This window comes from Camelina sativa, chromosome 16, assembly GCF_030686135.1.
Source record: "Camelina sativa cultivar CO46 ecotype springtype chromosome 16, ASM3068613v1".
Classification (NCBI taxonomy): Eukaryota; Viridiplantae; Streptophyta; class Magnoliopsida; order Brassicales; family Brassicaceae; genus Camelina; species Camelina sativa.
In genome coordinates, this window is record NC_141895.1 from 9,128,550 (window position 1) to 9,141,604 (window position 13,055).

The 13,055-nt window shown below is 33.7% G+C and overlaps 2 protein-coding genes and 1 long non-coding RNA gene across 6 annotated transcripts; 2 read left to right on the top strand and 1 right to left on the bottom strand.

Annotated features, from left to right (window-relative positions):
• Positions 1-2,434: 2,434 nt before the first annotated feature.
• On the bottom strand, positions 2,435-3,558 carry LOC147925334 (uncharacterized). Its single transcript, XR_015583514.1, has 2 exons — positions 3,429-3,558; positions 2,435-3,125 (listed from the first exon to the last, which is right to left on the bottom strand). It is a non-coding gene; the product is annotated as an uncharacterized LOC147925334 (long non-coding RNA).
• Positions 2,775-4,505, top strand: LOC104759018 (calcium uniporter protein 2, mitochondrial). Its single transcript, XM_010481995.2, has 2 exons — positions 2,775-3,563; positions 3,653-4,505. Exons 1-2 carry the CDS (start codon positions 3,192-3,194, stop codon positions 4,163-4,165), a joined length of 885 nt encoding a protein of 294 aa, XP_010480297.2. The 5' UTR covers positions 2,775-3,191; the 3' UTR covers positions 4,166-4,505.
• Positions 4,506-8,463: 3,958 nt separating this feature from the next.
• On the top strand, positions 8,464-12,728 carry LOC104759017 (membrane-bound O-acyltransferase gup1). Of its 4 annotated transcripts, none has more exons than XM_010481992.3 (19): positions 8,464-8,778; positions 8,864-8,922; positions 9,015-9,196; positions 9,298-9,346; positions 9,505-9,608; positions 9,706-9,770; positions 9,862-9,932; positions 10,210-10,269; positions 10,356-10,469; positions 10,658-10,782; positions 10,882-10,933; positions 11,036-11,098; positions 11,351-11,460; positions 11,540-11,632; positions 11,722-11,803; positions 12,063-12,140; positions 12,227-12,302; positions 12,393-12,442; positions 12,543-12,728. In XM_010481992.3, the coding sequence occupies exons 1-19, from the start codon at positions 8,661-8,663 to the stop codon at positions 12,591-12,593; spliced, it is 1,602 nt and encodes a 533-aa protein (XP_010480294.2). In that variant the 5' UTR covers positions 8,464-8,660; the 3' UTR covers positions 12,594-12,728. The 4 variants fall into 4 exon arrangements, with proteins under 4 accessions (XP_010480294.2, XP_087349222.1, XP_087349221.1 ...); XM_087493096.1 differs by having other exon boundaries at positions 8,470-8,778; positions 9,713-9,770; XM_087493095.1 differs by lacking the exon at positions 8,864-8,922 and having other exon boundaries at positions 8,504-8,778.
• Positions 12,729-13,055: the final 327 nt, after the last annotated feature.

Below are 13,055 nucleotides of genomic sequence, written 5' to 3' on the forward strand. Positions count from 1 at the left end.
ACCATGTAACTAACCTATGAATACTATTACTTACAAATTGGTAAAAACTTGGTGGTCGCCAGACCATGTGAGTTACATTTGGTTGTTAGTGCGCCTACATCTTGAACGTTTTCTAATTTGGAATATGACCAAAAGTATACTCGATTATTCAGATTACTTATGTTCTCTAACTGTTATGTTATTTGGAAATGTCATATTTGAACTTTTATCCAAGATTTTCAATGTCAAACTTTGTCATCTCTGAACTTCTCAAGCTGTTGGCAAAAGATATATTAATTAAAGTGATGGTGGGATTAATTTACATCACTGCCAAGTATGAGGTACTTCTCTGATATTAATTGCTGAAGACTATTATTAGAAAACATTAAGTTTGATTCTAAATATGAACGTCGGGTTTTCACAGCTTCATGAACGAGATAGGCAATTTTTCAAGTATATGTAGAGGATGGAATCGCCAGCACGGCTAGAGACAATATATTTCATAATTTCAATGTATGTTTTTCCAATTCATATACTAAAATCATGTAGGTCTAAACTCTAAATACAGTGATTGGTTCTTGCACAACATTATGAAATTATTTGCATATAAAATAGGCCTCAAAACAATGACTGGGATTTGCCCTTTTTCTTTTGCCGCCCATGATATATTTCAGAGATTCATACGAACGACAGAATTTTTCCAATGTATTGGTGGCATCATCATTAGTTCAAAGGTTTTGCATTGTTCAATCTATATTGATTTTACGTTCGGAGTATAGTTTATGACTAATGATAGGATCATCAGATCATTTATATACTTATTTTATATATGGACCACCTACTTGATAATGTAAATGTAAGTTTACATAATGCTGAACACACAAGGTTATATATCGTAGCGAGACGCATCAATCTGTAATGTCCAGAATATTCGTCGACCACGATTATATGTAATCTTAGATAACTATTTTTTTTTTGTTTAGCTTATGTTTTATTTCCAGGTTTATGCTTTTTGGAGAATACACTTAAAGTGACTATATGGCATTTTCCAATATTCTAGCCTAACAACTAACAAATAATTATGTTGATGGGGTAGTAAGCACTATGGGCAAGACTGTGTGACTTCTGTTTCCAACCAAGGAATAATCACGTTGGTTTTTTTAGCAACAAGTTTATTACACATACGTTGATATGTTGATAACAATAAAATTATCAATTGTCAAATCTGTAAAAGGAATAAGATGAGAAAAATTATACAAATAAACATTCAACATTTAAAAAAACATTTAGTACAATACCATACATACTTTTAAAGTTAAAATGTTAAATACAACATCACATGTAGCATGTATGTAAGAATTTATTTTTAAAAACTAAGTTAACTAATTTTAAAATATATCAATTATTAAAATACCCGGGCGTAGCCCGGATCTGTCCCTAGTTGTACAGTAAAAAATCTTAAATTTAAAAGATAAAGGAAGTTTCTCCCAACTATGACACATCACCATTTAATAGTTATTAATCAGTTTAACGCAACTAATACATTTTTTTAATGTGTGTCATTATTTATACAAGTTACACCCTAATCTCTTCCGCGCTTATAAAAAGGTTAATATATTAACAAATCCCAGTTACAACTTGCAAGCATACTTACAAAATATTCTTGAACAATTATTGGAATTTTGCTAGCAATCGGTGATTTTGATGTTTTTGTTCCTCTTGAATTAATAGGAACTTAGGAAGCTTAAGTTAATTAGTTGAAATTAAATGTTAAATCGTCATGTAATTTAGTTAACGTTTCTTTAGTTGCAGTCAAAAGTTTATTAGTAGCTGAAAAGACGTTAAACTCATGTCAGTGTGAACTTTATAATATCAACACTTTTTGATTGGAATATTCATAAATGTTACGTGCAATTTTTTTTGTCTTTGTTAACGTTTCCGTTATTTTTGAGATTTGACTGTAAGAAACTGACTATCCACTACACACATTATCGTGATTCGTGCTAAACATTTCATAAGCTGTTCTGATTCTTATATTTCCTTTGTCAGCTTGCATATTTCTCTCTTGTCTCATAGCATCTACAAATCGAACACAACCAAAGTTCTCACCCTCACAATTTTATGTCGGCAATGACCATTACTAATGATCCAAATCAGATTCCAAAATTCGACAATTCTCATTGCTTCTCTTTCTTAATTCGAACAAGTTCTTGCATCGCTTTCTCGGGTTTATCCTAATAGACTTACCACTTTATACGCGTCTATTTTGAAATTTTTGACTATCATTAAAAAGTCAAAAACCAAGTTCAATTTTGACTTGTCTTTTTCGGTTTAGCTAAAACCGAACCAAATCAATTTTACTTTGTTGTATTAAGAGAATTTGAGAAATTTTTCTTCTCTCTATTCTCTTTTGTACGACAAACATAAAATACAAAGAGGAATGAATCCTCAAAAAGGCAAAAACCCAAGCTCCAAATTTGAATTAATAAAAAAAAAAGTCAAAAACAAAACAATTTCTCCAGTTTAGCTAAAAGCCTAAAACCAAACTAGATCAATTTTACTTCGGTGTTTAAGAGAATATAAGAAATTTTACATTTCTCTATTCACTTATGTACGACAAACCAAAGAGGAATCAACCTTCAAAAAGGCAAAAACCAAAGAGGAATCAACCTTCAAAAAGGCAAAAACCAAACTCTAAGATTTGAGTAAAAAAGTCAAAAACCAACCAATTTATCCGGTTAAGCTAAACCGAACCAAATCCTTTATTTACATTTTCTGAAATTTTCTTCTTCCCCAGGCCGGCCTGCCCTAAGTGCCCCTCTCCTCTCAAACCTCTCTCTGACTCGACTCTCTCCTTTATTTTGTATTTAAGGAGAACCAAAAATAAACGAAGAAAAATAAGAATTAGGGATTTCGAAAAGCCATGGCTCTTAAATTGTCAACAATGGCTACCCAACTTTTCTGATTCCTGAAAGTTAGCAACTTTAAGCTTCTTCCTCCTCCTTTTTCTCTATTACATTACCATTTTTTAAAATCAGTGCGTCAGAATCGAATCTCACACCTTTTGTTTTGGTTTCTTCCTCTTAACCCTTCTTCACCACTATCTTCAAAAAACCCACCTTTTTGATTTTCACAAAACACCAGATCTGGTTTCATATTAGAAACAAATTTAGTGGGTCACTTTAAAAATTCGATTTTTTTGATCAAAAACGATGTGGTCGGTGGTGGGTTTAGTGAGATGTACGGCTATGTCCTCAACCGTGAGTAAAGCTTCTCCGGTTAGGACTTTGCTTGGTGGGTATAGGTGTCTCAACGTTGAATCTAAGGAAGATGATGAGAAAAAGGTGGATATGACTGTTTCTGAAGCTAAGAAGCTAATGAGATTAGTGAATGTTGAAGATATGAAGAAGAAGCTTATTGGTATGGGTGATAAAGAGATGGTTACTTACAGTACACTCATTGAAGCTTCTCAAGGTTTAGGTATCGCTAGATCTCTTGATGAAGCTCATGCTTTTGCTCGTGTTCTTGATGATGCTGGTGTGATTTTGATTTTTCGTGATAAAGTCTATCTTCATCCTGATAAGGTTCGTGAAAGGAAAAAAAAAGACCTTTTCTTTTTGTTTAGTCTCTTGATGTTTCGTTGTTGAATCTGTTTTTGTGGATTTGTTTGTAGGTGGTGGATTTGATTAAAAAGGCATTACCTTTAGGTTTGAATCCAGATGCTGGTTCGATTAGAGATGAGTTTGATAAGATGAGAAGTATGAAAGAAGAGATTGATGTGTTGGCTCATCAACAAGTGAGGAAGATTCTTTGGTGTGGTCTTGGTTACTCTGTGGTCCAGATTGGAATATTCATTAGGCTAACTTTTTGGGAGTTTTCTTGGGATGTGATGGAACCAATCACTTTTTTCACTACAGCTACTGGGATTATTGTGGGTTACGCTTACTTCTTGATGACTTCAAGAGACCCAACGTATCAAGATTTCATGAAAAGGCTGTTTCTTTCTAGGCAGAGGAAGTTGCTCAAGAGTCATAAGTTTGATGTTGAGAGGTTTAAGGAACTTGAGAACAAGTGGAAGGTAACGTCTTGCTCTTCTTCTTCGTGCCACGCAAACGCATCGATTCGGAATCGTGTTGGTGTTGATCTTGATTTGGAGGATTCTTTGCAGAGTCGTCACAGAGATTGATTTGGCTTTAATCATCCCATCAGTTTCTGGTTTTCCTAACCATTTTTCACTTTTGATTTACATACTTAACCAAAGATTTCTTCTCTCTTGGAGGTTTTATCAAGTTTGATTATTTGGTGTTAATTGAGAGCCAAAGAATAGAAGGAAGTAGTCATTTGATAATCTTCAGCTACTGTTATCTAAATCAGCTGATGTTTTAATCTTTTTTTTTTTTTTTTTTTTATGGTTATAAGGATTTTGATGGATTATAATAGTCTAGTTAACTATGATTTGGAGGCTTAGATGATTCTAAGGAATTTTTGTTATCATACAATCAATGAACCAACAAAGCAATTTCGTAGCTTAGTTTAATATCGATTTGAATTCTCGTTTCAAAGGTTTAAGCATTTGAGGATAAAATGGTACAAAGAAGAGTGAAGGTGAATAATATTATTGAATGTCCAACTCCAACACATGGGTCGATTATTCAATTCCTAATTACTACCTCGTGTCCACTAAAAAATGCACGCCACAGCTCTTCGGTCAATGTGACATTTGACCGACCACAAAAATAAACAAACTGAAAAAACCTTTTAAGAATTATTTTTATTTTATTTTATTTAAACGTTTAAATTCTGAAGTACTTTTTTTTTTGGTCGTGTGAATTTTATTATTGAACACAAGAAAGTTAAAATTACAAGAGGTGATGGACAACTTGATGTTCTCGTGGTCATTAGACGACAAACTACTGAATGTCCCCGCAATTTTAGCCTACAAGAGGGAAACAAACCTCAAGAAACGAGTATACATATTAAGAACAAACACAAATCTAAAAAGCAAACTCATGGGAAACTAAAACCTAAGCCTAATAATTGAACAATGGCACGAGAGACTCTCACAAAAATTTCTTATAGAACCACTAAACGTCGGGAGCACCAATAAAGTCGGATAGACCTCACACCGAAGCCAAACCAGAAGCAAAGCGATAGGGAGGAAATCAAGATACCAACGCGACCAAAGACACAAATACAACTCCCATAGCACCTCACCAGCCAGACGGAGAGAGCATGAAACCCTAGAGTCAAAGAAAAAACTTTGATATCGACCAGAGACAAACCACGCAAGATCAGCTGTTCTTACACGCGGATACTCGTCTACCACAGTTTCAGCCACCTACAGACATAAAACTGGTGATGTTCTTGCAAGAGAAGAACTAAAGACCGATTCTACTGCTTCCACTAAAACCTGACTCGAAAGATTCCAAAGAACTTAAAGAGAGGCTAGTACGTGACTCAACAACAAAATCCCTCCAAATGGCTCACACCAAGAACGAATCTAGAGCAAACACACAACCACAACCAGTAAGAGGACTTGAAGGAGAGGTAGAGCAAAGATCCAATTTCAAACCCAACAACAAAGCCATATCCATCAATTTAAGCCTCACATAAAACAAACAACCCTAAATATGAAACCATGGTCACACCACACAAACCCGCTAAAATATTAAAGCCACCATCAAGCAAACATGGGATATACCAGACACGCTTAACTTGATGAAATTGACATCGATTACCAGTAAGAGAATCAACCACACCTCCCCATAAGAAGAAAGCCCTTGAACATACAACCACCGAGCATCACAAAGACCAGATCTGGATCTTCAAAGGAGAGGCGAGACTCTTCCGAAACAGCAAAAGAAACCGATCGATGGCCAGAGATAGAGATACACAAGAAAAAAACACAAATAAAATGACAAAGAAGGCACAACGCCGGACCTATAAAGCCACCAGACGTTGGTCGAAGAGCGGCGCTGTTTTGTGTTTTTAGAGAGGAGAGAGGTGGGAGAGAATTAGGACAACAAACTGCCTTTGAATTTATACCGATTTTACATCAAATTAATACGGAAGTACTAATTGTGTGATTTAATATGTAAAAAGTAGGGGTGGGCATTTCGGTTTAAGTTTGGGTTGGGTTCGGTTTGGTTTATTCGGTTTTGGTAAAACTCTAACCAAACTCAACCGAAGTTAGTTTGGTTTGGTTTGTGTTCAGATCGGTTTATGTTTGGTTTGGTTTGGTTCGGCTTTAATTCGGTTTAAAAAACAAATAATGTAACAAAATAATTATAATAGTTAATTAATCAAATAAATTAGAAAAGCTAAAAAAATAAAATTAATACCTAATATTAAATGTAATTAAATATATATTTAAATTTAGTTAATTTTATTAGCAAATTTAAAATAAAGTAAAATAGAAACCAAATGCAAGTGGTAATAGGTAAGATCACATATTTATAATTTTCATAATATTATTAATTAATTTAAGAAACACATTGGATTATAAAACCGAACCGAACTGAACTATTTGGGTTGAGAATAAACATAACCGAATGGTTGGAGTGTATAATTGAGTTCGGTTGGTTCGGTTTGCTAATGCCCACCCTAGTAAAAAGTAAATACTGCACTTTCTAGTTTATATACTCACGACTTCATAAGAAAACTAACATTTTGATTTTCTCTTTATTATTTAAGTTAGCAATTAATTTAAATGACGTGGCGTTCATTTTAATTTTATTTGGAAAACAAAAATATTTTAATTATTTTGTGTTTAAATATAAGTGTTAAAAAAAAACTTGGATTCGCTCTTTGTTCACCTCCTCCTTGCTAAACCATTGAAAAGATGACAAGTAATGCTATATTAAAAAAAAATATTAAAATTAAAATCATAAAATCAGAAGAAAGTAAAAAAAACAAAATATGTAGACTTTACAATAAATTTAGTGCATTTTAAATATCAATTGAATTTAAAAATAATACTAATATCTTATTGATTTTCGATTTATTAGGTTCTATGCCAGTTTAGATTTATAAACAAAGTTAAATTTTACGATTAAACGAAATTATATGGCAGTTTGGATTAACAATGAAAGTTAGGGTTTAGATTTTATAATCAAAGAAATTACAAATCGGTTTGAGTTGATAAATGAAAATATTCAAACTACACTAAATTAAAAATATAACAAAATTACAGAGAACATCATTCATTAGGAGTGAAAGAGTATTCATTAGCAATAAAAAATATAACATCAAGTCATTTTAACATCTCGACTGAATGGTATGCAAATCTACACATAATCTTTAACAAAATATTATATAAATAAGTTAATAAATTACTGTCAAAAATTATAATAACAATAGGTTTATAAATAATTAAGCATAGTGAATATATTACACCTACACATCGTTTGAAAATCTCTAAATTGAGGATGCAATCATCTAAGCTCATGTATTTTGGTTGATTTAAAGAAAAACAGATATCATATATTCGAACTTACAAGGATCTTTGTCCGAAATCCACCATTTGGCCTTATTGTTTCGATAACATATTTGAATTTCAAGTAGAAAACAATTTTCATAAATAAATTATTGTTGATTTCATGAAAAATCTTGGTTGTATTCACATAATTTAATTATCGCTTTTTCTAGTAAACATAATAAAAAAAATATTTATTACTTAGTCATGGAAGTAGTCTAAACAGACATCAAAAATGTTCTTAGCGTTTTAGAACTTTTATTTTAACTTTGATTTAACATTATACATAAATAAAAAAAATTTGAAAATAGTTCATATACGTCCACACATAGAGCGTTCTTTATATGGTTGATGAAACATTGGGTTGAGACTTTTTTTTATATGAGTTAATTTATACCCTTTATTCAAAACATTCAACAGTTGGTTAAATAATGGTTAAATAAAGGTAGTTGTCCATCAAAATACTTTGCAATCAATTTCTAATCTTAGTTGGTTACTAAAAGTAAATCATTGACTCAAAAATTACACATTTCTTTTATGAATTTATTATTATTTTTAAATTATTGATATCAATTTTCAAAGTGTACAAAAACTGCTTGAAGCTCATAAAGACCATTGAAAGGACCAACATCTATTTGGAAGAAAAAACAAAACTAGGATTAATTGTAATTCAAAACCAAACCAAGCCTGAAAAAAAAAAAACAAGAATAACTTTTAGTTCATTTGTTGAAATAGCTTCAATTTTGAGACAACCAAAAAATATTATATGTGTTATACTTGGAATCATTCTTAGTAGTAGCCTTGTAAAATTATGTATTATATTATTAAGCTTTATTCTTGTAACCTAACAAAATATATTATTATACAATTATGTGATTAAACATTTTTTTGAAAAGTAAAATTAATTTGATTTTAAGAAAAAAAATAATTGGGCTTTGATGACTAAACATAATTGGGTTTGGGCCTATGTGGCTAAACATTAAGAAACCAAATAACATACAAACAAAAAAAAACCTAAAACGCACGTGGAGAGAATCAGTCGTCTTCTTCGTTTAGATCTCGTTTTATGAACCCACCGGAAGAACCCAACTACGTTTCTGTTTCCGATTGGAGCTTCACCGGCGCTTCAGTGCTCGCTTCTCTTGTCGGTTAAAAACAAATTTTTGAGAGCTTCATTTCTGGGGTTTGATTCAATTACAGAGAAGCCATGAACACTCACAATAGTCGAAACGCAAAATGGAAACAGAGAGAGCTTGTTCTTCTACTCTTATACGCTATTGCCTTCTATGCTTATGTCGTATGGAGATCGCTTCGTCTCTCTCACGGTAACTCCAATTTTTTTATTTGTAAATTTCTAAAATCTGGGTCATGTGATTGTGATTTTGGTTGATAAGAGTTTTGAATTTTTAGATCATTACTTCAAGCTCTATGGCTTAGCTCCTGGCTGGCTCATTCCTAATCGACGTAATGTAATGTGTGATTCCTTAAATTATCATTTTTTTTTGTTTTTCCAAATTATTCTTATTGCTTTGAAGTTCATTATCTGTGTTTTTGGCTGTAGGATGTTTCTGATGCTCAATGGAGAAATTTTCGTGGGAATTTGCCGATTCTAAGCTTTGTTTTCGCGGGATTCACTGTGATTGCAAATGGGGTTAGGTCTTTTTTCCAATTGAAAGCTAAAGGAATGGCCATCTTGTGGCTTTCATTGTCGTTCATATACTTGATTTACTTACATGGAGCTTGGTAAGTGCTGATTTCCATATCTTTGTTGTTTGCTTCCTAGCATCACATTGTTTCTTTAGTTTTCTGAATCTAAGCTGAGTTGTTTCCGCATTCACTTCCAGCGTCATTTACATTCTCTCGATTGCAACAGCCAATTTCCTTCTTGCTAAGGTATGTTTTCCTTTCAATATATCTCCCTATAGTAATCTTGGTATATTGGTAGTTTCGATCGTAAGAGTATGTTAATGAAGGGTAGAGCATATCTTCGATTCTTGTGGCATATACTCATAATGTCTACTTCTCAGTTCAGTTGATATACATTAATGCAGGTTTTTGCACGGACAAAATACTTTCCTTACATGCTTTGGACATTCAATATATTTTTTCTCTTCTGCAATCGCATTTATGAAGGATATTCGTTCTCCATTTTCGGGTGAGTAATGTACATCTCATATTTGACATGTACAGTTGGAGTTATTGTATGGTTGCTGTGAAGTCTAACTCTTTGATTGTTCCTCTCTTTGTCCAAGGCAACAGTTTGAATTCCTGGACAACTTTAGGGGCACATTTAGATGGCATATATGCTTCAACTTTGGTATCTAGTTACCCTTGATTACATTTTTGCTCTCTATCTAGAAAAACAAAGTCTGATTGCAGTATGTTGCCCACTTATAATTTTGTCGCAGTTGTTCTGCGCATGATAAGTTTTGGATACGATTATCACTGGGGCCAACTGGACTCTCATTTTGATGAGGAGGTGTGTTGCCTTTCTTGATATTTATTTTCTTCCTTCTCGTAGTAGTTTTGGAATAGGTGTTCGTGGTAATTTTGCATTCTCTTCGAGAAATAAAATATCACCCACAAAATCATGTCCGTATGTTCTCCTGACACATATAGAAAAGAGCTGCTGATATTCGTAGCTGCTTGTTAATTTTTCTAAGTTTTACATCTTGTGTATTTATACTGTTTCCCTTGATCAATGGTTAACAGCATATGGTGTAGCCATCTCTTAGTTTGTTATTTTGTTATTGCAGAAACATGTAACACGCTGTTCCTTATGTAAGTTGGGGAAGACATGCTACGTACTTCGACAGGTTGACTGCATGACACCACTGTTTAACTTCTATAATTAATCTCTTTCTCTTGCATAACTCATCTCTAACATTGTATAACCTATTAGGAGAGAGGTCTTGCAAGTGACAGCTGCAGCTTTTCTCTATACCTTTGTTATTTGGTGTATGCACCCTTGTACCTTGCGGGGCCAATCATAAGCTTTAATGCATTTGCTTCTCAGGTCTGTGGTTCTTGCCATGCCTTCACTTTTGTATTCCTTTCATGTCTTTGTTTGTTTTTAGAATCCGAACTCTGGTTCTCTTGTATAAACTTCCATTTACTGTAGAAAAGAGTTCACAAAGAATCAACACCGTTTTTTCATAGTGGGTCGTCTTCATGATCTCTCACTACAAACCTATATTTTTACAGCTAGATATGCCACAGAATACTCATTCATTCAAAGATGTTGCTCGGTATGGAGTGCGTTGGTTATTCAGCTTCTTGCTGATTGAACTTATGACACACTTATTTTATTACAATGCCTTTGTGATCAGGTGAAACTCTTTCAGACTAGGATAATAATTACACTTCATCGTTCTGTTTTTCAAATCTTTTAATTATACAAAATGCTAACTTCGTTGTGTTTGTGACAGTGGTCTGTGGAGAGAACTATCTCCTGTGGAAATATTTATTGTCGGATATGGAGTAAGAGGCTCTTGGAAATTTTAGTCGTGTGCTTTGACTTTTTTTATTGTAGAGAACGAGAATACCTGAAACTGATCTGTAGTGCTATTTGTACTGCTGCAGGTGTTAAACTTCATGTGGCTTAAGTTCCTTCTTTTATGGAGATATTTCCGCTTTTGGTCTCTGGTATGCCCCTTCAAAGTCTTGAGATCGTTTTATTATTCTATGATCGTTTAATGGAATAAAATTCTAGCAATTCTATGGTAGTTAACTTATTCCTTTGTACTGATGACATTCTGGTCTATGAAATTTCAATAGCAAGCAATTTTCAAATTGTTGCTGCGATCATGGCTACAAAGCTAGAAATTCGGAGAAATATGGCCGGATGAAAAATTAGTATGCAGTTCTGAATGTAATATTGTAAACATTTTCTTTTAGGTGAATGACATTGAAACTGTAGAGAACATGCCAAATTGCATTAACAATTGCTACAGCCTGGAATCGTTTTGGAAAACCTGGCATGCTTCATTTAATAGGTGGCTTATCAGGTAAGAATGTTTAACACTAAACCTGGCATGCTTCTTTTAATGCCAGCTCGTATAATAGTAAGTTAACATCTTCCTTTAGGTATATGTATATTCCTCTAGGTGGATCACGAAGAAAGTTTCTGAATGTGTGGGTTGTATTTACATTTGTTGCCATGTGGCACGATTTGGAATGGTAATCTATTGCCTTCATATGATTCCTTTGCGTTGTATGAATTATTTGATCCAACTTCTCATATGGTTGACTGTTTTATTTGCAACCAGGAAGCTTCTTTCATGGGCATGGTTAACATGTTTATTCTTCATGCCAGAAATGTTACTGAAATCAGCATCCAATGCATACAAGGTCAGTTAAACAATGGTTGTTTTAGTCTGTCTATAAGTTCCAAGTCTTTACCATGCCAACATTTGAAGAATGAATGTGATATAATATTATCGCACATTATTGTGATGGTAGAGACTAGGCAATGCGTCTGACTAGCATATGATATGTTTTGGACCCGTCTAGTTATCATATACCCCAATGACAAATAGAACCTCCTTTTCCTTTTTAATTTGGTTTCGTGTCCGTAGTAATGGTAGTAACATGAGAATTACTGTTGCAGGTTGAGAGTGCTTTAGGAGAATTCCTCCTACGTGAACTTAAGGCGTTGTCTGGTGCCGTCACAATCACATGCCTCATGGTAAATAGCTTATGCGGAATATTCTTATGTCCCATTCTTGTAGTCGCCTTCATGCTGACAAATAAGATTGAGTCCCTCAATCGCAGATTGCAAATCTTGCTGGCTATGTCATTGGACCATCAGGTATAAACTGGTTGGTCTCCAGCTTTCTTAAGAGAGAAGGTATATATAAACACAACGGTCATCAGTCTTGATTTAAAGTTCTTTCTCAGACGCTGCAATTTAATAATGTTCATTCATTCGATATCACAGGAGTACCTGTTCTGGGCGGAGTGTTCTTTAGCTTGTACGTGGGTACAAAGGTAGTGCATTAGATATTCTGCTACGCTGTTTAGTTTACTTTTCTCCTGGAGCTTTAGATGTTGTTTGAATGTTCCCAACTTTCATTTCTTTACTTGGCAGCTGATGTTCCACATCCAAGACTTGAGAAGTAGAGCGCATAGTCCGAAGTAGCTGAGGCAAAGAGTTGTAGTCTCCTCAGTTATAATCAAGTAATGTCATTATTGTTACATTTTGTATAAAATTTTGGTCGGGCTAACTGAGTATGTCTATGCTGGAAGAATAAAAAATGAAATCAACTTTGGCAAAGGCTTTTGGATGGATGATCACAGACCACCTGCATATGATATAAGCATATTGAATGCTGTTGAAAAGGTATCTGGTAAATGAGTGACGATCCATTTATTATCATAACCAAACTAGTTAGTGCGTGAATCCTCTGGCATGGACGCAGCCAAATTGGCCTAACTGACAAACTTCATGCATTATGAACGATTTTGTGATGACTCAAGCAGCATATTCATCAATTCAGCTCCTTACTGGTACTGTCTACATTCCTTAGGTAAGACTTCTTAACTATTATGATAACAATCAAATTCATCATCACCACCACTTCGATTAGCTCATATATCTGCG

What these genes read in the sequence shown, in the direction of transcription:
- LOC104759018 (XM_010481995.2), top strand. Translation starts at nt 3,192, where the DNA reads ATGTGGTCGGTGGTGGGTTTAGTGAGATGTACGGCTATGTCCTCAACC. An exon ending in TCTATCTTCATCCTGATAAG is followed by an intron (nt 3,564 to 3,652) that starts GTTCGTGAAAGG and finishes ATTTGTTTGTAG; the next exon opens with GTGGTGGATTTGATTAAAAA.
- LOC104759017 (XM_010481992.3), top strand. Translation starts at nt 8,661, where the DNA reads ATGAACACTCACAATAGTCGAAACGCAAAATGGAAACAGAGAGAGCTT. An exon ending in ACTCTCATTTTGATGAGGAG is followed by an intron (nt 9,933 to 10,209) that starts GTGTGTTGCCTT and finishes TTGTTATTGCAG; the next exon opens with AAACATGTAACACGCTGTTC. An exon ending in ATTTCCGCTTTTGGTCTCTG is followed by an intron (nt 11,099 to 11,350) that starts GTATGCCCCTTC and finishes ATTTTCTTTTAG; the next exon opens with GTGAATGACATTGAAACTGT.